The sequence below is a fragment of the Nicotiana tabacum genome, chromosome 11, assembly GCF_000715075.1.
Source record: "Nicotiana tabacum cultivar K326 chromosome 11, ASM71507v2, whole genome shotgun sequence".
NCBI classification, from domain to species: Eukaryota; Viridiplantae; Streptophyta; class Magnoliopsida; order Solanales; family Solanaceae; genus Nicotiana; species Nicotiana tabacum.
This window is the reverse complement of record NC_134090.1, coordinates 105,363,602-105,386,049: the sequence shown is the minus strand read 5'-3', so window position 1 is coordinate 105,386,049 and position 22,448 is coordinate 105,363,602. Positions and strand designations below refer to the sequence as shown.

General features: G+C 36.8%; 1 protein-coding gene across 2 annotated transcripts; it reads left to right on the top strand.

Annotated features, from left to right (window-relative positions):
• Positions 1 to 10,928: 10,928 nt before the first annotated feature.
• On the top strand, positions 10,929 to 18,391 carry LOC107787236 (protein INVOLVED IN DE NOVO 2). 2 transcript variants are annotated; one of them, XM_075225348.1, is made up of 7 exons: positions 10,929 to 11,541; positions 12,563 to 13,642; positions 13,720 to 13,901; positions 14,441 to 14,530; positions 14,634 to 14,921; positions 15,244 to 15,453; positions 17,958 to 18,391. In XM_075225348.1, exons 2-7 carry the CDS (start codon positions 12,712 to 12,714, stop codon positions 18,174 to 18,176), a joined length of 1,920 nt encoding a protein of 639 aa, XP_075081449.1. In that variant the 5' UTR covers positions 10,929 to 11,541; positions 12,563 to 12,711; the 3' UTR covers positions 18,177 to 18,391. The 2 variants fall into 2 exon arrangements, with proteins under 2 accessions (XP_075081449.1, XP_016464264.1); XM_016608778.2 differs by having other exon boundaries at positions 11,064 to 11,541; positions 12,682 to 13,642.
• The last annotated feature ends 4,057 nt before the right edge of the window (positions 18,392 to 22,448 follow it).

Sequence of the window (22,448 nt, the reverse complement as noted above, 5' to 3'; positions counted from 1 at the left end):
CTAGAATCTAACATATTCCATGATTGTGTCTTCATTTTTATCACTTAATTTGTGTTTTGAGTTGAGGAAAATGTTGGTTTTGAAAGAAAAGTTCAAAAATGAAAAATCTTGATTTAAGGGACCAAATGGTATCAAAATTTGATAATTTTTGTATGGTTGAACTCATATTGGAATAGAAATTCGTATTTTGTAAAATATTTGTTGGGTTCCGAGGTGCGGGCCCGGGGGTCGACTTTTGGACCAATTTTCGAATTTTATTAAATATTGAGACTTTATGATCGGGAATGATTTGTTATGTGTTTTATTTGTGCTTTGAAGTTAATTTGTTTAGATTTGAACCGTCCAGAGGTCTTTTTACCCGATACTACATTTTAGAGTATCGATCTGTCGTCTTTGAGGTAAGTATCTTGCCTAACCTTGTGTGGGGGACTTTCCATTAGGACTTGAGTCTTCTATGTTGATTGTAGTTCGTGTACGCGAGGTGATAAGTGCGTGCTCAAACTTATTTGTGGAAAATTGGCCTTTTAGGGTTCTTAGGTCTTTATATTCACTATGTATGAATGTGTTCTTGGCATGACTGAGTTTCCTATTTACTAGTTTCACCTCTACATGCTTAATTGGAATCAATTGCTTCATGATTCACTCTTATTGCCTAATTGACTCATATTTGATTTAATTGATGAATTTCGTCTCTCCTATTATCATGCTATCTTTTTATACATGCTTGTCTTATTTGAGAATTATTATTATCACTCCTGAGATTTGTTTAGTCTTAAGTGAAGCTAAGATCATCTTTCCCTAATTGAATTGTCGAATATCCTCAAAATTGTCCAACTTAAAAGGAGTTTAGATAACCTATATCTTTGTTGACTCGCCTATAATTGGGACTACTTGACTCGTGTTGATTTCCTTATTATTGACTTGTATATTGTGGGATCGTTGCTACATGTTAGTTTTCCCGTTGTTGAACTGTTCCATTTATGCCAGCATTCTTTTCTATGGTTATTCCTTGTGAACTGGTTCTACCGTTTCCTTGTGATTTATAATCCTTGAGTTGATTTACTTGTCTTACCTTGTATTATTGCCATTGTTGTTGTTACATGTATTGTGGTGATGTATGAGTTTCCTGTTGTGTTGTCACTGTTGTTTCTGTTGGTTTCGTTGTGTATTTACTTTTGGACTACGGAACGGTATTTTGGGAGATCCCCCTGCATATTTACTTTGGGACTACAAAACGATATTCCGGGAGATCCCTTGCATGTTTACTTTGGGATTATGGATCGGTATTCTGGGATATCCCCCTGCACATTTATAATTGGGACTATGGGACAATATCCCGGGATATCCCCCTGTACTGGATATTTACTTTGGGACTACGGATCGGCATTTCGGGAGATTCCCCTACATATTTACGATTTGGACTACGGGACGATATCCCGGGAGATCCTCTGCACATTTACGTTTTGGACTACGGGACGATATCCTGGGAGATCCCCTGTTAAAATCACTGTGTTCTGAGCTGTTGTTTTCATTGGATCCTATCCCTGTGTAAATATTATATGTGTTGTCCATTCGATTCCTTATACTTACTAGCTGGTATGAACTATGTTAGGACACTTGCACAAGCATACACATGGCTAAGCGCCCTAATTGGATAGGAGGCTTTTTGGTATTGTCGAGTATAGACGTACACCCTTGTTATTTTTCTTCCATGTGAGAATGACTCTTTTGGACACGCGAGTTGTAAGTATGATTAGGAGGTGTGATGAGGGCACATGATATCAAGTGTTAGGGTTCAGATATTGAGACCCGTATTGTATGATTATTAGATGAGGTGTCATAGAGTGACTTTTATTCGAAGGTTATCTATTCGAAAAGATTATATTCGAAGGTACTTATTTTTAATTAACTATTTTGAAATGTCACAGGGTGACTTCGATGAATATTTGTTTGAAAAGATTATATTCGAAAAGCATTATTTTGAAAGAACTCTTTTGAAAAGAACATTTATTTGAATGAAGTATATTTCAAAATATTTTTATCACTTGAAAGGTTTGACTATTTGATTGACGGTTGCTGGTTAAGACTTAAGGTAAAAAATATCGGAGTTGTTGAGTTATGACTTGTCTTTACCGTATTTGTGATTTCGGATTTGGGTTGTCTCCTCGTTTACTTTTTTGTGTTTTCCTTATGGTGTTCCGCTGAGTACTTGCTATTTTCTTTCCTTATTGCAATTACTGTATTGCTAGGTGTATCGCGTAGTCTCTATATAACTATCATGTTATGTTTATTGGACCAGTGGGTGTCTTGACTATTCCTCGTCACTACTCCACCGAGGTTAGTCTTGATACTTACTGGGCACCACCGTGGTATGCTCATACTACACTTCTACACTTTTTTGTGCAGATCCAGGTATTGTTTGATAGTAGCTGTGCAGATACTTGCCGAGGAGACTCAAGGTAGCCCTGCTGCTGTGTTTGCAGGCTTTGGGGTCACCTTCCTATTTTGTATTCATACTGTTGTAGTTATTTCCATACAATTGTGTTTAGAAGTTGTAGCGAAACTCTATAGAGCTTATGACTTGTATTACCGGGTTTTGGGAATTATAAATTTTGTAGAGATTTCTGCTTAGAGACTGTTAAATTTTATTTATTATTGTTGTATTCCAGTATGAGTTAGGCTTACCTAGCCCTTAAAACTAGGTGTCATCACGATACCCAAACGGGGAGAAAATTAGGTCGTGACAAAAATATTAGTTAAGATTGTTGAATAAATACTATGTGGACATGATTCACATGGATTAGGAATATGTGGAAGCCAAGTGTTGAAGACATGAATGCATAATGTGTAGGGATACCTATTTTATTTAATTATCTATAAAGGCTACATGTGTATTAAAAGGTGTGTTGGCACCACATTATAAAGCATGACATATGATTGACACATGTATGGATAAAGTTATTACTTAATAAATTTAGATGACTTTTCTAACTCTTAATTTTAGGTAAGATACTTGTTGAAAACGCGAATGTATGTACAGATATAAACAACGTAACTTTCCAAGTGATTATGGCAGGAAAGTGTAATCATTCTCAAAGATAATATATAAGGTTTTCTTTCTACTTCGATCTTATCGTTACGTGTTTTGTCGCAATTAACATGTGTTGGATAGGTTCTCAAGCCAATTGGCTTAGGTATGTTAAGGATAATTCTTCCTTCTTTTGGCATGATCCAAGTAACGAAACGTAAAAATGTTATTTCATAAATGATTCTACTCTTAGTAGTTAAGGATGTCTACGTTATTCATTCATGTAACACGTAATTCAAAGCATTTCTAAGTATGTTCATAAGTCTCATTTGATGCGTACAATAAAGATGTTAATGCTCATAATGTAGTGTTTTATGCATCTTCATTTACCCTCAACCTACGGCTATTTGGGCAGTTATCCATCTTCATTTACCACCGAGCTACAACCAGTCGGATAGTTACCAATGGTTGGGCTGACACATATTTACCATCGAGCTACGACCGGTCAGGCAGTACTATCAGTTGGGTATTTATGTATCGTTATTTACCACTGGTTGGGTAAGAACGCTTTTACCACTGAGCTACAATCGATCGGGCAGTTACCATTGATCAGTTGGACAACTATTAGGATTATGTGTTGGGTATATATATATATATATATATATATATATATATATATATATATACGAGATTGAACTTATTATACATGTTATGGCCCTCAATGGCAAGTTAGAGGTTACAAGTTGACTCTATCCCTCTCAGTGATAGTATCTTATTGTTACCGATATTTATTCCTTATATACTCGATACATTCTTCGTAATTGATGTCCATTTTGCTTGGGGGCGTTGTCTTTCATATCACGCATATGTAGATAGACGAGGCGAGAATAGTCCAATGTAGGCTACATCCGGATATCAAACTTTTGGTTGGTGAGCTCCACTTCTTCCTGAAGTATTACTGAGTCAAGGTTTTGTACATGTTATTTTGTTTTATGGGAATGATGGGGGCCCTATCCCAACTTATATACTATGAACATGTTTCCATAGGTTTGCAAACATATCCTGTGTATAGTCTTGGTTATGACCTGTCAGTCATCAACTTCATTATGACGGCCTTGCCGACCCCTATGTATTTTTATAAATTCTTTTTGAGTTGGTTATATGAGTTATGTTATATATATAGGGCCTCTAATGGCCCATGACAAGTCTTATAGTAAAGAAGGATAAAATACGTGGAGCTCGGTTGAGTGATATAACGACCAGACCGGTCATTTTGAACATTTGCACTTTGCTCGCCAGTTCTTGGGTAGGACTAGTCTTATGGTGTATTATGACTTATGTAGATCATCGGTTTTGGTTTTCAGGTTAATCGGAATAGATATGGAAGAATGATTCTCAACTTAAAGCTTTAAATTTGAAAGGTTTGATCTAGTCCTGACTTCTTAGTTTATGATCTCGGATTTGGATTTTTTATGATTTGGTTAGCTCCGTTGGGTGATTTTGGACTTAGGAACGCGTCCAAAATGTGATTTGGAGGTCCGTAGTAGAATTTGGCTTGGAATGGCGAAAGTTGGAAATTTGGCAATTTTGGTCGATGATGGAAAATTTGATATCAGGGTCAAAATGGAATTCCAGAAGTTGGAGTAGGTTCGTAGTGTCATTTGTGACGTGTGTGCAAAATTTTAGATCATTCGGAGGTGATTTGATAGGTTCGGCGTCGTTTGTAAAATTTGACAGTTTATAAGTTCTTAGGCTTGAATCCGAGGGAAATTTGGTGCTTCGATGTTGTTTTGAGTGATTCGAAGGTTCGACTAAGTTTGAATGATGTTATGGGATGTGTTGGTATGTTTGGTGAGGTCCTGAGGGCCTTTTTGGGTGGTTAACGGATCATTTGTTGGCTTTAGAAGTTGGAAGATTTTTGGTATTTTGTTGCAGAGAATTCCTTCTTCGCGTTCGCGAGAAGGCTATCGCGTTCGCGAAGGGTTATTGAGAGCAGAGGAATTTTGTTCTTCACGTTCGCGAAGGGGAGGCCGCGAATGCGAAGATTTGATCTGAGTATACATTGCCTTCGCATAGAGGGCATCGCATTCGCGATGAGGGCATCGCGTTCGCGTAGAAGGACTTCCAAGTCAGAGGCAGTTGTACTTCACGAACGCGAGGTCACTACCGCGTTTGTGAAGAGTAAAAATCTAGGCAGCAGTTTTAAATATCAAAATCGAGGGTTTGAGCTCATTTTTCATATTTTGAGTTAGAGACTACGGAATTGGGCGATATTTGAAGGCAATTTCAGAGAGGTAATTGGGGTAAGTGTTCTTCACTTGATTTTGGTTAAATTCCATGATTGTATCTTGATTTTCATCATCTAAATTGGGAATTGGGGTATAAAATTGGGGGGTGGGGGGAAATTGAAGAGAATTGGAGAGATGATTTTGGAGATTTGAATGGTCATTTGATGTCGGATTTTGATGAATTTGGTATAGTTGGACTCATGAGTGAATGAGCTTTCTAGTTTTGTAATTTTTGTCGGATACCGAGAAGTGGTCCCAGGGACCGGGTTTGAGTGGATTTCGGAATTTTGGTCTAAATTGATAGTTTTCATGTGGAATTCATTCCATTAGCGTATATTGGTGGTGTTGTACTGATTATGAATAGATTCATAGCATTTGGAGGCCGAGTCGAAGGGCAAGAGCATGGAGGAGTAGGGATTTGACCGGTTTGAGGTAAGTAATGATTGTAAATATTGTCCTGAGGGTATGAAACCTCAGATTTCACATCGTTTCACTACTTTGAGGTGACACACACGCTAGATGATGAGCGCAGGGTCGTGCACCGTTGGGGATTGTGATTTGGTTCATCCCGTACGACTATTATGTCGCGTATTGAATTGAAAAACTATTTGATACTATTGTGTTTTGGAAAACATTACTATGTTTTGGCTGGATGCCATATTTTGGCCTCGTGCCGACTGTTTGGACCTTTAGGGGTTTTCTTTACTAAAATTCCTCACTGTTTTGATTTAATAATTGTACTCAGTCATGCTATGTTTTATAGATTTCATAACTCAGTCTTATTTAACCTAATTTGATGCATAAATGATATTTCGACTGAGCATCCAGTTTTACTGTAGCCCAAGTGGCTTGAGAGGTTTTTGACTGAGTGAGGTCGAGGTCCTGTGTTGTGAGGATATCATGGGATCGGACTACGCGCCGCAATATGTTGTACTGATTTGTGATATATGAGAGGTCGAGGGCCTGATTTATTATGCCACAAGGTGGCTTATTATGTGAGGCCGAGGGCTTGAATGATTATGCCACGAGATAACTTGTTATAGCGCTTGGGCTGTAGAAGCCCATCCGGAGTCTGAACACCCCCAGTGAGCGCGGGTACCCGGTGTGAGTGATGTGATGTGGGCCGAGGGGCTATTTTCTATTTATGTTGTTGCCCGAGGGGCTGATTACGAGTGATTGTGAGGTAGCCCGAGGGGCTGGTTCTGTTGATATTTTGCCCGATGGGTGGTTTATGATTTATTTTACCCGAAGGGCTGATATGGGTGAGTTTTTGCCTAAGGGGCCGACTATGTTTTCATCATTTCTACTCACTGTTTCATCACTTGTTTGAAAACCGCTTAAAGATGTTTTAAATGGATTTTTACACATCTTCAAATGATTTTCTACCGAAAACTAAATTTTAACGAAATGATTTTATATATATACTATTTTGGAAACACATTACTAAGGTGTTATGACATGGATTATGTATTTTCTTGCTTCTCAGTCTTTATTTACTCTTATTACTTACTATGTTGGCGTACTTACATTATCCCCTACACCTTGTGTGCAGATTCAGGTATTTATGAACCCGATAGCGGGTGTTGATTACTTAGTGGCAGGTTCGTCGAAGTTAGCAAGGTAGTTGTCCGACATTTGCATCCCTGCTCTTCTCCCTCTTATCTTTCTTAGACTATTTTTAGTATATTTTCAGACTCTTCATTATATTTAAACCTTATTAGATGCTCGTAACTTGTGACACCCCGATGTCGGGCTTGTGTTATTTTCTTCCGTACTGGTTATTTAGACTTATGGATATTCTGTTAACTTAATAGCTTAAAATGACTTTTATGAAATACTGGTTTGATTTGGGATTCGTGTTGGCTGGCCTAGTTTCATAATAGGCGCCATCACGACTAGGTCGGTGTTAGGGTCGTGATAAGTTGGTATGAGAGCCTAGGTTACATAGATCTCACAAGTCATGAGCAGGTTTAGTAGAGTCTCGCGGATCAATACAGAGATGTCTGTACTTATCTTCGAGAGGCTGCATAACCTTTAGGAAATCTCACATTCTTGAATTCTTATCATGCGTCATTGATTCAGCCTTAAATGTAACTCTTGAAATTCCTTCCATGCTTTTGTATGCGCGCATGAGCGCTCGGTATCAGTTGTGCGTAGACGGCTTGCGATTCCCTTATCAAGGGGCGAGATGTGATTTTTGTGTGTTGATGTTGGGCCAGTCTGGAGGACTTGAGGCCGGGTTTTGCTTGTAGCTTGAGCATTGAGGTGTTGATTGTGTGAGCACGTGCTTTTGAATTTATATGTTCGGTAATGTCCCTATTAGTGGAAGTGATGACTGGATGGCTATGTGATGAGTATGATGTGACTGTGAGATGTGTTCATATAATTTGAATGTGACGAGAAGGGTCTGCTTGAGGATAGAAAGAACTATTTGGTGCTTGATTTCCATCTTGATTTGATGTATAGCCCCGAGTTATGGGTGTGTGAAGGATTTTTTCATGTTGTCTAGTTGGGGAATGGAGTAGATTTCATGTTACAATATGAGTTCAGACTCAGGAAGATTAAGTGATTGCGTGATGTTAGGTTGAGGCGAAACATGTGGGTTATCTCCTGCGTGGTGTCCTGAGGGCGTGTGATCCCTATGCTGTTTTGTAGCGAGTCCTCTTTTACCAGTGAATTATATATGCTGCAGATTGAGTTTGGATTGTGTATGAGAGTTGTCTTAACTATTCGAGGGGGAATGTGAGATTTGCAGATAATTTGAAATACTAGATGGTTTGTGTTGCACGAGCTTATGAGGGATTTAGTTCAATCTTACTATGGTATTATGGCAGTAATAAAGTATGGGCATTGTGAGTTTTTGGGTGTTTTGGCCAATGGCTTTGAGCTAAGTGGGGGAGTCGGCTATTGATAAGTTGATTGTGTGGCTAAGTGTCATATTAGTTTCAGTTTGAGGTATGCCGGCGAATCAGTTATGGCTTATAGAAGTTGAGATCGGGGATGACTCGAGTAAGATAAATTTTTTGGATAGGGGTTATGTTATGCTTTATGGGTGTATAAGAATCATGGAATGACTTGAGTTGTTATTGGTGAAGGATTAATATACGCGGAGCAGGAATTTATTTGGTTGCATTAAGGTGGGGTTATTTCCTAGGATGTTGGAGTGCTAATGGAGCACATGTCGTTCGGTCCGTTTGATCAATTTATTTAAGGTTTGAGCGGAGTGGATGACTCCCGAGAATGGTTCTAATGGATCTAAGATGTATATGTAACAATTGGGGGACCTACAGGATGTGCATTTGGCTAGAAACTGAGGTTTACATTGGATGGTGTCTAGACTTGTGGCATTTCTATATCATTATGGTTTCTACATATCAGTAACAATAAGGTGAAGGTAACGACTTTAGATTCGCAGGAAATTTCTTCAGAGTAAGTATTCTGAATGTGGTGCTTTTGGGGATATTTATGAGAGTATTCAGCAGCTTATGAGCCTTAGACGGTGTGGTTTTATGCTTGGGTCTCGTGTGGTGAGTCTGGGTTGAGGACTGCGCTATCATGGTGAGGAGAAATATCAATTCGAAGGTAAATCAGAAGAAACTTGGGATAAATAGGACAACTTGGTAGTAGGTCGGATCGACATGATAAGAGATATGATTAGTTCTTTGGGTGCTTATGAGTTTCTACAGATGTCTCGTGGCAATGCTCTTGGGTTTTTGGTGACCTGCGTAGCTTGGATGATCTAAAAGGATTCAGTCCTGATGGTTTGGTTTTATGCAAATGGGATTCAGAGAGTTCTTGATTGTTTTCTACCACGGTTAGAGATGTATATTTTCTACTGGCATGAGGAGCATGTGATGTATAGTGATTTTCTTCTAGATGAGATTAAATGGAAAGTTTTTGGCTAGTTGTGTACGTAGTTGCTTGTAACTCGGAATGGATTACAAAGTCCTCATATTTGACATAGGATGGCATGGTATATGCGGTATATTGTGTAGGGTTGAGATTGCATGTGTAAGGTCACAGTTTAGTTCTGAAAGGAAGGTCATAAATTCTTAGGCAGCACGGGCAGTTTCAAATGATTAGGCAAATTATATTGCTAATTGGTGTGGTTTGAAGAGGGCATACATTTCAAAAAGCGCAATGTGATTGAGTTAATAATACATTATTGGTATTGCAGCACTCTCTTGTTTGATCGACTGCTGATATTCGAGTTTGCTTTGGTGGCATAGAAGAATTTTAGGAGTATCCCTTGTGGAATGATTGGGGTATTAGAGGTGTGTTATATATTCGAACGGTGGAATTGGGATCAAATATGGTGATTCGTGTGCTATATGGATACCAATTGATCCAATTCCATCCAAAACTTTTCTGAAACGAAGCTAACTATCCCCACAAGTCATAAAACCACAAATACACATTATGAAAACTTCAAAAGGAGAAACAAACTCAAATACACAAAACAACTGGTCAGGTGGTTACACTCATTTTTTTTTTACAAATAAGAGCTACCAATGTATGGTACTCCAATGTGAGTGATAACTTTACAATACACTATGGAGAACAACTATAGTGCATCGAGTTATTCTCCACCACAATCTCGCTGCCCCAATATATGCAACCCTAACTCTTCCCTCATCAGACATTGTAAAAAGATTCAAAGAGAATTTCGTATAGACTGATGAAGATGAAGGAAAATATAAAGGATGCTAAAAAACAAAGGCAAATTCGTTCAATCACTCAGGAAGGTAAGCAACTATAAGTGCCTTTGGCACCTGAAAAATATGGATACAAATAAGTGCTTTGCCATACAATTATTAGAGTTGTCACTCAAAAAGTCGGGATAAATGAACATATAGCCTAGGTAGTAAATGCGCTATGCGTATAACGCATATATTACATACGCTATAATAGTGAATTATCATGGCAGTGATTACATACAAAATAAAGTAACGGCCAAATACATATACAACCATTCAACTTGACACCATTTTCCATTTTAGCACTCTATCTCTACCTTGTTCCATTTTGGACCTACAACTCTATTTCTTATATTCCACTTTACACAAAAGCTGAAATTAGTGCAAAAAATATAGCACGTGTTTATACACAAATATGAGGTGTAATAAATATCCAATTAAATATTGCCACTTGGTTTTTTCACCCATGTCAAACGGGTCAATACTAAAATACCCGAATCCGATCATATTTTTTGTGGGTTTATTTCATCTAAACGGGCCAGGTATGAAATCGGCAGATGAAAGCTTTGAAACTTAGAGAATGAAGATGGGGCAACAATGGATGAAAAAATACGGTCGGGTTCGGATATTTTAGTATTGACCCGTTTGACATGGGTAAAAAAACCAAATGGCAATATTTAATTGGATATTTATTACACCTCAGATTTGTGTATACACACGTGCTATATTTTTTGCATTGATTTTAGCTTTTGTGTTAAAATGGAACATAAGAAATAGAGTTGAAGGGCCAAAATGAAACATATAAAATAGAATTGGAGGGGCAAAATGGAACAAAGTAAAAATAAAGTGCCAAAATAAAAAATGGTGCCAAGTTGAATGAGGTGTATATGTGTTTGGCCTAAAGTAACCTAATACATGCGCTACATATAAAATGATGCTCAATTTTTTTATGCACTATTTTGGTCTCTGAGTTCAAAAAGTTGCTACTTAGGTTCCGGACTCAAAAAAGAAGAGAGGGACTAAAGTGCTATGGGATAGTGCTGTTTTATAGTGTAGCCTTCGTTTTTTTACTCTACAAGTTATCGTGTAGCTTTTGTTACCTATCAAGACTGGAAAACACATGCACTAGTGTACTAAATACGATGTCCTCGAAGACCTCGCAAGAAATTGAGCCACTTCTTTATTTTACTGTCTTTGATTCCCCTCCCTCAGTATCAGTAATCAGTGGACTAAGTGCTGAGCCAAGCAGCCGCTGACCCACAATCCAGAATCTGGCTGACCGGTCACCTACACAACCCGCTTCAAAATGCGTGCTTAATTTGTTCGTACTGAAAAATTGCATGATTCCCATTTTCTAATACAGAAATATGTATATTGATCTCTGTGTTGTTTCCTTCTTTGCTCATCATAGCCCAATTTACTAAGCTAGCTCACTTTCTACCAGAAAACCCTATTTATTCCTTCAAGAGAATCTGCTGCCTAATTTACCTTCTTTTGGCGCTTGACGCTTGTTGTGGGAAAAATTCAGGCAAGTAGATCTGACTCATATTACAATTCATATCCTTTCTCTGCTCTTTTTCTGTTGATTACAAAGATTTTAATTTGTAATTTACTGAAGAATTGCTATTAAACTGTGTAATTTTTGACTTTGCTATGAATGCATGTCTCTCTATTGATTTTGCATTTTTGATTTATTTGTTGTTTGGCTGCTGAAGAAAGCCGAGTAGGCGGACAATTCACCCAGCTTTGTCATTTTTATTTTACAAAGTAAAAATGTAGCTTCCACATGGTCGAGGTTTTTGCTTGTGAACGAAGAATGTTGTGGTGAAAAAGAAAAAGTAAAACTAGGAAGCACAAATAACCCTTTACTAAGCTGTCAAAATTTTTACTGTTGATTTGTAGGTCTTTGTATGGGTAACTGTAATGGAGAACTTTCAAAGTAAACCTAGTTTTTTCATCGTGCATGTGTAATATCTGTAATCGTTTTGCAAAATATTGCAATGCTGTCTAAAATTGCGATTTTACTGTTGATTTTCAGGTCTTTATATTGCTGAGAACCTTCCAAGTAAAACTTGTTCTTTGAAGTAAATTTAGCTCGTTTTCATTGCGCATGTGCTTTGTATTTGCAAGATAAAACTATTGTATTTGAGATTACTTGCATTTAGCACATATATGATAGTAATTATGTTGCTGAAGAAGAGGAGGGTTGGATGAACATTATCGTGTAGGGTTAATCTTACCAGGATAAATTTTACATTTTCTTCTTCCATACAATTGTCGGCTTATTGACTGTCATGAGTTCTACAATTGTCAGCTTATTGGCTTTCATGAGTTCTACAATTGACGGCTTATTGGTTGTTCATGAGTTCTACAAAGTGTACCAAGATTATAGAAACATACATATTCTTTTTATATGGGAATTTCAAAAGTTTCTGATGGCAAATGCTTCATGTGGGAAATTTCCCGATAGAATTTAGCTTCTATATGCTTCATTTGTCAACTATTATTCATGTATCTGGCCTCACTGTCTCTCCTTTAACAAGTGCCAGGTCTGGAGGGTTAAGCAAGCTGAACTAACATGTGGTTCAACTACTTCTGTGCTGGTGTACTCTAAATGATGCTGGCTTTCACGGGCAGTTGATGAGTTTATCTGTTTTTTATTCTCCAGGTGCCGTTCTTGTGAGTTAAAAGGAGTTCTATGGATCATAGCTCCGGGGAAGACACTGATATAAGTGAATCAGAGATCGAAGAATATGAAGAAAAATCTTATGAAGATCTGAAGAGAGGAAATCACTCTCTTAAAATATCAGATGTGGCATACACTTGCCCCTATTGTCCAAAGAAAAGGAAGCGTGACTTTGGTTACAAGGAACTTGTGCAGCATGCAAGTGGGGTGGGAAGCGGTAATTCTAATAAGAGAACTGCAAGAGACAAGGCGAATCATCTTGCATTGGCAAAGTACTTGGAAAATGATGTAGTAGTTGCTGGTGATTCATCTAATGATTCATCTAAACCTGATGCCAAGCCGGATCCTCAAGCTGACCCTCTTGCGGATCATGACCGTGATGAGATGTTTGTCTGGCCTTGGATTGGGATTGTTGTGAATATTCTCACTGAATATAAGGATGGACGCTATGTAGGAGAAAGTGGTTCTAAGCTGAGGGATCAGTTGGCACGGAGAGGTTTCAATCCTACACGAGTACGTCCTCTATGGAATTATCAAGGCCATTCTGGAACTGCTCTTGTTGAATTCAACAAAGACTGGTCCGGATTTGGTAACGCAATGTCATTTGAGAAGGCTTATGAGGCTGACCATCATGGCAAGAGGGAATGGAAAGCCAACATTGGTAAAAAGTCTGATCTGTATGCTTGGATTGCTCGTGCAGATGACTATAAAGCTCTTAACATCGTCGGTGAAAATCTCCGCAAGGTTGGAGACCTTAGAACCATTTCTGATATCATGGAAGAAGAAGCTCGGAAGACGAATAAGCTCGTTTCTAATTTGACAAATGTTATTGAAGTCAAGAAGTTACACCTAAAGGAGATGGAGAACAAATTTAAGGAGACTGCACAGTCTTTGCAACAGTTGGTTGAAGAAAAAGATAAACTGCATCAAGCGTACAATGAAGGTTAGGGGTCTGTATATGCTATTAGAAACTCTAGTTATCACTAATGCTTCATGTCCTTATATTTGTTTTATGAGCAGAGATAAGAAAAATCCAGTCTAGTGCACGTGATCATTTTCAGAAGATATTTAATGATCATGAAAAGTTGAAATTGCAATTGGAATCTCAAAAGAAAGAGCTTGAGCTCCGAGGTAGAGAATTGGAGCAACGTGAGGCCAAAAATGAAAGTGATAGGAAGAAGCTGTCTGAGGAGCTTGAACAGGTATAGCTTTTCGTCCTTGCCAGTTACTTGTCTTACTGAACTTGTCCCATCTCATTTTTTATTTATTACCTGCAAAATTGAGGATCTGCTAGCAGAGGGATGCATCTCCTTCTGTAAGGGTTAAATTTCTGTAATGGTTCAAAACATTTATTGATGATCTGATGAATTCTTCAGTCTTCTAGTTTGTGATCACAACAAGGTGTGAGAACTACTGCATATAGTTATGGTAGCTGTTTGGACATTCCAGTTTTGTGTTTCCAGCCTACTCTTTTATCAATTTTTCTATGACGAAGTCTCTGCTTTTAGTTCTTTTCATTTTCTAATGCTCTGAAAAACTAGGTGGGCAGTGGTTGATCCATTATATACCATTCTATGACTCCACTTTCAGGTTTACTTTCAGTTTTTACTTGTGCCATTCGCATCAAATAGTTCTTTAGAAATAGTTTAAATGGATGTATATTGGAATATTTTCACGAAACAAGGAATCACATCTGCTACTTGAAGATTGTTAACATGAACTCTCATCATTGTTATTCCAGAATGCTGTTCTAAATACCTCACTTAGTGCCGCTGCTGAAGAGCAAAGAAAGGTCGATGAAAAAGTACTGAAATTGGCTGAAGAGCAGAAGGTGTGTGTATTTCTCAAATTGCTCTTAGAAGTTTAACTCTCCTCGTCTCCTATGTCAAGTTCATGTAACAAATATCACTTAGGTGTCGTCTTTCTGATTGCAGAGGCAAAAAGAAGATCTTCATAAAAGAATAATTCATCTGGAGAAACAACTTGATGCGAAACAAGCGGTAGAGCTGGAAATTGAGCAGTTGAGAGGGTCATTGAAGGTGATGAAGCATATTGAAGATGAAGGTGATCAAGAAGTATTGAAAAAAGTGGACACACTCCTTAAAAGTTTAAGAGAAAAGGAAGAAGAATATGAAGGTTTGGAAGCATTAAATCAAACTCTCATCGTGAAGGAAAGAAACAGTAACGATGAGCTGCAAGATGCTCGAAAAGAGTTGGTTAATGTAAGTCAATTAATTTAATTTTATACTTTAGTTTTGGCATAGCCTATTTGTGTTTTTAGGGCTTAGTTTCTAGTGAACCACTTGGTTTGGTTTTATACCGCGGCTTGATGGTTGGGCAGATTAATGTTTCATGTCTTTCTGATTGACGGGTTGAACATGGTTTCTCAGTCATTTTAGCATTGAAAAAAGATGACATTATTTAGAGTTCTACGAGAAGATAATACTACTTTGTTTATATTTTCTTGTTTTTCATTAAATTCATCTCCATGTCTCTCTTTTGTGTGGGGTGTTTGGATAATGGAGTAATTGAATTGCTCTATAGGGCTTGAAGGAACTACCAAGAGTTGGTCCAATTGGTGTTAAGAGGATGGGGGAGCTCGACAATAGACCATTCCATGAAGCAATGAAGAGAAAGTATAATGAGTCAGAAGCAGATGAAAGAGCTACGGAACTATGCTCATTGTGGGAGGAGTACCTTAGAGATCCTGGATGGCATCCCATTAAAGTTGTCACGGTTAACGGGAAACTTGAGGTATGCTTTCATTCATGGTGGAATCTTCATTTTTTTTGAACAAAGACAATGGAATCTATAGTTATTTCATGCCCGACATAAAAACAGGGTGGAAAAAATCATTACCTTGATTTTTTTTTTTAAATATTTTTTTTAAATTTCTGTTGCAAAGATTTTATGTGTAGGTCTGTAGAATATTTATTCTGTTGGGATTTGTTGGATTTACTGTTGTGGCAGATGGGTTTAGAAATTTTTGCCAGCAGGATAAAGCTTCATAAATACTATACCATCTCATTGCTCTTGGGATGAAATTCGTTAGTCTCTTTCTCTTACAACACATGACTTTTGATCATTTTTGTCGTTGCATAATACATTTTACTTTTGGACTACAAAGAGGAAAAAAGAAGTGCTCTAATAATCCATGCTTCAAAATACATTTCATTCTTCTTGGTGTACAAACTGAAAAGAAACAAGTATATTGTAGTTTTCCAGGAGAATTAGTAGTATTTCATAGCAAGTAGGCAATTGTTTACAGGAAAAAGCTAAAAATGTCAAGAAGTTCACTTTCAAGTTAAACTGCTGAAAGCCTATAAGAATGCAATTTTGAGGGCTATCTATATTGTGTTGTTTTAAATGAAAAAGGAAATTAGAAGCGTGTCTGATGGAAATGTCAAGAAGTTCACTTTTAAGTTAAAGGTCATACTTAGAAAAAGATTGAAAATTGAAGAAAGAACCTGCTAGTTTGATGCTGAAGTATAGTTACTTTGTACATTATCTTTTCACCAAGATAGAAACATACAACTAGATAACCAAAGGTTCTTTAGGAAACAGTAGCATCTAGCACACACTTTTCAGTTCTTCAAGAAACAAGTGAGGGCAAGGTTGGTAGGATACTGAAAACATAGCAAAAAACAGGGTTTTAAGTGCTCATTTAAACAAAGTTACTTGGTGCATCCTGGGATAGCTGGATTTGCCTATGTTGGTACATTATTATAATGCTGGAGCTTATTCAGTCCCTCTTTCAATTCACTAATACATTAATGACCAGTTCTATGAATATAAATCTCGATTTGGAGGCATTATGGAAGTGGATTCGGCCTTGGAAACATTCCGATGTGATCAATTTTTCGTAAGGGTATTAAATAGTTACAGGTAAACGATTTGCGTGGGACAGGGTAATCATGAAACCTTGGCCGATATATCTGGTGGCTCGTATTGTTTGTTGGCCATAACTTATGAATTAAGTTATTATGCCTTTGTTGCAATTTATTTGAAATTAGCGAAGTGTTTTCCGTTGTTTTTGTTTCAATCTGACTAGAATTTGACTTGCTGTTTTCCAATTCTCTATTGAGATTGAACAATTTGGGAAGTACTACTAGATATTGTTTACGTATGTTGCACTGCATAACTTGATGTTGGGCTTCTATGACATATTAGGATCCATCCAAATGTTGTTTCATCATGATATTGAAGCGAATGCATTTAGCTGAGTGCAAACAGTCTGCCACTACTGCTGTTCTAAACTGAATTTAAGGGGAAATCATACAATCTTTTGGAGAATTCTTAATCTTAGTTAAGTTAGCAATTTATAGAATTAGATTGAAATTTCCTTGAGTAGCTTAAATATCACTTGTATATCTTCCAAAGAGCTAAAAATCAGTACATTTGTTAACTTGTGTGCATGACATCTAAATTATGCACATCTAAATTATAATGGACCCAGCAATGGACGTACATAAAACTATGGTCTGGATGACTTTAGGAACACTCTAATTTAACGGTAAATCTAAAACATTTGACAATCTTGCATTGAAAAGAGAAAAATAAAATGTACTGTGGTGTTTGAGGCCAATTTAAAGGTCAAGTAGGAAAATGAAGCACATATTTACTACCCGTTGAACTTATCAAAAAAGTGTTTATAAGGATGTGAAGATATAAACAGTAATATGATTGTATTGTTTTTCATAAATTTGAAGTAAATTTCTGATTTATATATAGATAAAGTTCTAAAATATTAGACCACGCATGGATAGGATAGTATCAAGAACTTGTATAATTGAAATTTAAATTCTTGAGAAAGAAAGAAATTTTACACAAAAATAAAATTTAAGTGAAACAAAATAACGACTTCACATAGTGACATTTGAGAAATGAAAAGTTGAAGCTGAGCACCTCCGGTAAATGCAATTAACAACTAGCTTTGGTGAGTGTCTTTTTAATCTTTATTTTTTCCTATGCATAATGATGGTAAGAAATGCTTGATTTGTTTTGGATTTTCTTTGTTGTGAGTGATGGAGTCTGGTTTGTTGGTCTTAGTTGGATCTGTTGAATGGTTAGTACTGATAGATTCACATAAACTCTATGTTATATATGCTGGATTTCAGCTAGATACTTCTTGGTTGTTTTCCTTTGGTTTACTTTATTTGTAAAACAGAACACAGAATTTCTAGTTGCGGTTTTATATTGAGTTCTCCCTGCAATTTGTGGATTTTGATTTATTTAAATGCTGTTATTACCTCTTTCAGAATGTGATAGACGATGAAGATGAAAAACTGAAAGACTTGAAGAGAAACTATGGTGAGGACGTGTACAAAGCTGTTACAGCAGCTTTGATAGAGATAAATGATTACAACCCGAGTGGAAGATACATCATCTCGGAGCTCTGGAACTATGCAGTAAATCAGAAGGCTACTTTGGAGGAGGGAGTAACTGTGTTGCTAAACCTGTGGAAAAAGAAGAGATGACCAGACTGAGAGTTTGATGCTTCCGTGCGCTTTACCTTAGCTCTTTAGGCAGTCCTGGTAACCCCCGCGGGGGGGGGGGGGGGGGTGTTAAGTGATAACGAGAGACAACTACTTTAAACTCCTGACAACAATTTGAACCATGTTGCATGGATTCTTGTCTGAATAAGAATTAAGACGCGCCTCTGTTTGCTAGGCCTGTCTTTATCCTTTTATTTTGGGCTTGAGCTCGAAGGGTATAATGCTCTTCCTCTTGACTGAATTTGGTCTTCCTTTGCAGATTAGGCCGAATTTTGCCTGGTAGCGAGGATGCATAAATATGCTTGAGCCTATCACTTTTTTTTTTTTTTTTTTTTTTTTTTAATTCAATCTACCGACAACCTGAAAGGCTAATTTGGCAGTTAAAAAGAATTGAGACAACGAGGCATCCGTTTCAAGCTTAAAGGCCTGTAAGTTTTCATTTGCCCAAGTTACTCTTTAATATAAAATTAGTATGACTTTCACATTTATAATTTCTACGATACCTTTCATGGATATTGCGAGTGATGTAAGCCAACGTTTTCAGGTGACTATCTCCGTTCGATATTACTATATTCTGTAGAATTTATGAGAACAGTTGAGATGAGCGTTAAGAAGCATAGTTGAGATGCAGGTATGACATTTAAAGATACAAAATCACTCGAGTTAGCTCTCTAATAAATTTACGCCCAAAAAAATTATCTTCCATCCAAATGGGGCAATTTTTTTTTTGTACTCGTCATTTAAGAGAGCTTGAATATTCAGATCAAAGTAGCGGCTAATTTAAATTAGTTGAAATATTCGATGGAGGAAAAATGAAAATATGTACCAGTGAAGTATGAGCTTGATATATGAAGAAAAACTATGAGACAAGCATTACATCTCATGCGACATCTTGTGACTAACTACTAGTTTGGCTTGTATATAGGTAGATGGAATATTATAGTTGGATGTATAATAGGATTTATCCTAATCGGCGGTTTTGGAGGGAGGAATTTATAGAAGGAGTTAATGAATTTATTAGGCTTGCAATGTCACTTGAACCGTTTCAAATTGGAGGGATGATTAGGTGTCCTTGTGTGAAGTGAAAGTGTTTGTATTTTTTTGGATGGGAGGATGTTAAGACTCATCTTTATAAAAAAGGGTTTATGGATAATTATTGTGGTTGAATGGCAGCAATATAATGCTGCCATTATAGGATAGTTATTGATTGTAATTGGCAAGTTGCGTAGCTTAAAAGCACCCATATTCTGCCAGGGTTTTACCTAGAAAACCGGTCGATTTCGGTCGGAATTCTCATATTAAAACCCAAAAACTCATAATTTCCCCGACTTCGGTCGGTAAATTCAATGTGCGATCTGAGAAATTTGAAATTATCGACCAATGTCGGGCAAAGATAATCTTTTTTATTTATTTATTAATAATTCTGACCGAAATTTTAAAGAAATGCAAAATTATCAAATAATTTTATTTCCGACCGAAATCGGTCTCTATTTTGAAAATAAATAAAAATAATTTACAATCGGTCGGTATATTTATTTTTTCAACAAACATTGTCAGTGGTCAAACTTTGGTTGAATTAGCCAACCAACTTCGGTCGGAAATTGCGACCGTCTTCGGTTGCTACACCTTAGCGACCACTATTTTTTCGACGAATTAAAATCGGTCGGGAATCGATTTTTCTATATTTTCGACCGATTTCGATCGATTTTTTTTTTGGATGATTTTTGGCAGTTTTCTAGTAGTAGCAAACCTATCAAACAAAGTTTCTTCGAGTCTAATTTCCAACTCTTTTGTCATTTGTATTATAGAAAATAATGAAAATAACAGGTCAATGGAGTAAAAAAAAAGAAAAGAGAGTAAAGATAGTTGTATGACAAATATAGAATGATTGAGCAGACAAGGCATTTTCAGAAATTTATTTTTAGGAAAGTAATTTTTTCCACACGGCTGCAAAGAGTTAGTAAGAAAGTCTATTCCCAGGATATAATGTCTACTGTGGAATCAAAGTTGTACACTTTGATCCAGAGGCAGACCTATGTGGTGAGGTGAGGGGTCACGTGACCCCGTTAGTTTCGGCAAAAATGGAAGAAGTGGTTGCTTTGGGGCCTTAAATTCCCAACTTTGCTGGGGACGTATGTTCGAGATCCCCTTTGGCCCTTTAGATTCTTTTTTTTCCTCCTTTCTATTTTTATTCTTTGAGTACAATATAATTTATATTTAATAGCAAATTGCTTTATCTTTTACTTTTATCTCTTTTTTTAATTCAATTATAATTTAGTACTAATATATAATAGTTAACTTTATTAATATTTTAGTTCTTTGATTACAATATAATTTATATTTAATAGCAAATTATTATTTTTACTTTTATCTTTTTTTTTATTTCATTAATAGTTTAGTACTAATACACAATAGTCAACTTAATTAATTTTATTCATTCTCTTTCCATAGTACCCATTTTGCAGAGAAATCTCTGTTTCACATATATATTTTTTCTTCTTTAGAATTTTATCGCTAGTGATTAGCATACAGTGGTGCCCCCATCACGCTCAAATCTTGGGTCCGCCTCTGCTTTGATTTCTTCTACCACAAGAACTCAACCCAATAGGGAGGAAGAATTTGTATAAGCTGAGATTAACGAAGAAGGAATATCAACACTTTAAGAATGAAGAAATCTTTTTGATGAATAGGTGCAGATGGATGTTAATAAGAATAATTCTACTTTATGTCATTGTCTGCAAAGCCTATGTAGAGACTCCCAACGGAACTAACTATTTAAAAAAAAAAAAAAAAAAAAAAAAAAAACCCTTTGGGATAGTGATTACAAACTCAAACAACACAACCTTTGTAAATGAAGAGGTACATCAGTTTTTCAATTATCTCAATATCTTATTAGTAAGTAGTATTTATATATTGTTTTATATATATGTATATAGCAATCCCCACTTATTGTGAAGTGTATCCTCTTGAAGCCACAATTGCAGAGGTAAATATGCCAAGTGTTCCTTTCCATAGCCAAGTAGAGTGATGCAACAAGTTTCGCCGAAGTGAGGGTTCTTCATCAATTGGCAATGGACGCACTTTTAAGGCTTCGCTTGTTGCTCGATACCTCAAGATATGTGGTTGTGACGTCTCATGCACCTTCTCAATCGGATATCGAGACCTTATGTCCTCCTTCATAAATCTGCAGAAGTTGTCTGATCGTGATTTTCGCATATGTCGCAGCTTGGGGAGTGCACGTTCCAGCACCATCAATCTTTTGTAATTTTGATGCTCCTGTGCCGAGGGCGCCGTGCTGATAAACTAATGGTGTAATTGAAAAGAAAAGAGAGAGAGAGAGAAAACCAATGCAATGTAAGCTGGAGTCAGTCTCGATAATCATCAGCATATGACAAAGAAAAAGTCAGCAAATTTGACATACAACACTAAAATCCAAGGAACCAAATTATAGAAGGCAAAACGTCACAACTTGAGGACTTCAAATTTCAAATAATGAGGTTGACTATAGAAGAGTTTGAACACTAAGTTATTGGAATAACCTGCATTGGTATTATGTGCTGGTGTGTGCCTCAAAATTAGTGTTCAAAAGAAGGTGTATGCCTCAAAACTAGTGTTCAAATGAAAAAAAGAATTGCTAATATCATACCTCAAAGTGGCGAGGGAGTGTGATCGCGCCTAACTATGCCTTATAAAAAGGACAAGCGGTCATTGCAAATATAATTCGAGTATTTAGCTTAGAGTCGAATCCCACAGGGAATTAACCTACCAATTACTTTTGTCAGACTCACTAAATTCTCCATAATCAACTTCCCAAATATTTTGAATAACACTTCGGGATATTTCTACTAATTATAACTGAATAAAATTAAGTAAACTAAGAGCTAACTATGACTGAGTTGTAAACAAATAAGAGAAGGATCTAAGGTTGTGATTTCCCCTATTGATGGAATCCCTTCCTTTTATGTTTCACATAGATTTTCCTAATCGTCTCTATCGATTATGAGTTACGACAATTTGCTAGACGCACTCTCCCGAGTTACGCTAGTTGGCTTTTATTACAGCTCACTTAGATCGCATTCAAGGTTTCGTTATCCCTAATCCCACCTTTAAACCCTCGGTTATTGATTTCTCATATACTTTGGGAGTGGTGTTGTTCAACAACTACCTAAATATGCACTCTCTCCCGAGTAATGCATATTAAATAGGCACAACTAATTGAAGATCCTATCAATTAACTACAACAAGAACGTAGTT

Coding starts and splice junctions, on each gene's coding strand:
- LOC107787236 (XM_075225348.1), top strand. CDS start 12,712: ATGGATCATAGCTCCGGGGAAGACACTGATATAAGTGAATCAGAGATC. Junction 13,902..14,440: donor TGTCTGAGGAGCTTGAACAG/GTATAGCTTTTC, acceptor TTGTTATTCCAG/AATGCTGTTCTAAATACCTC. Junction 15,454..17,957: donor CGGTTAACGGGAAACTTGAG/GTATGCTTTCAT, acceptor TACCTCTTTCAG/AATGTGATAGACGATGAAGA.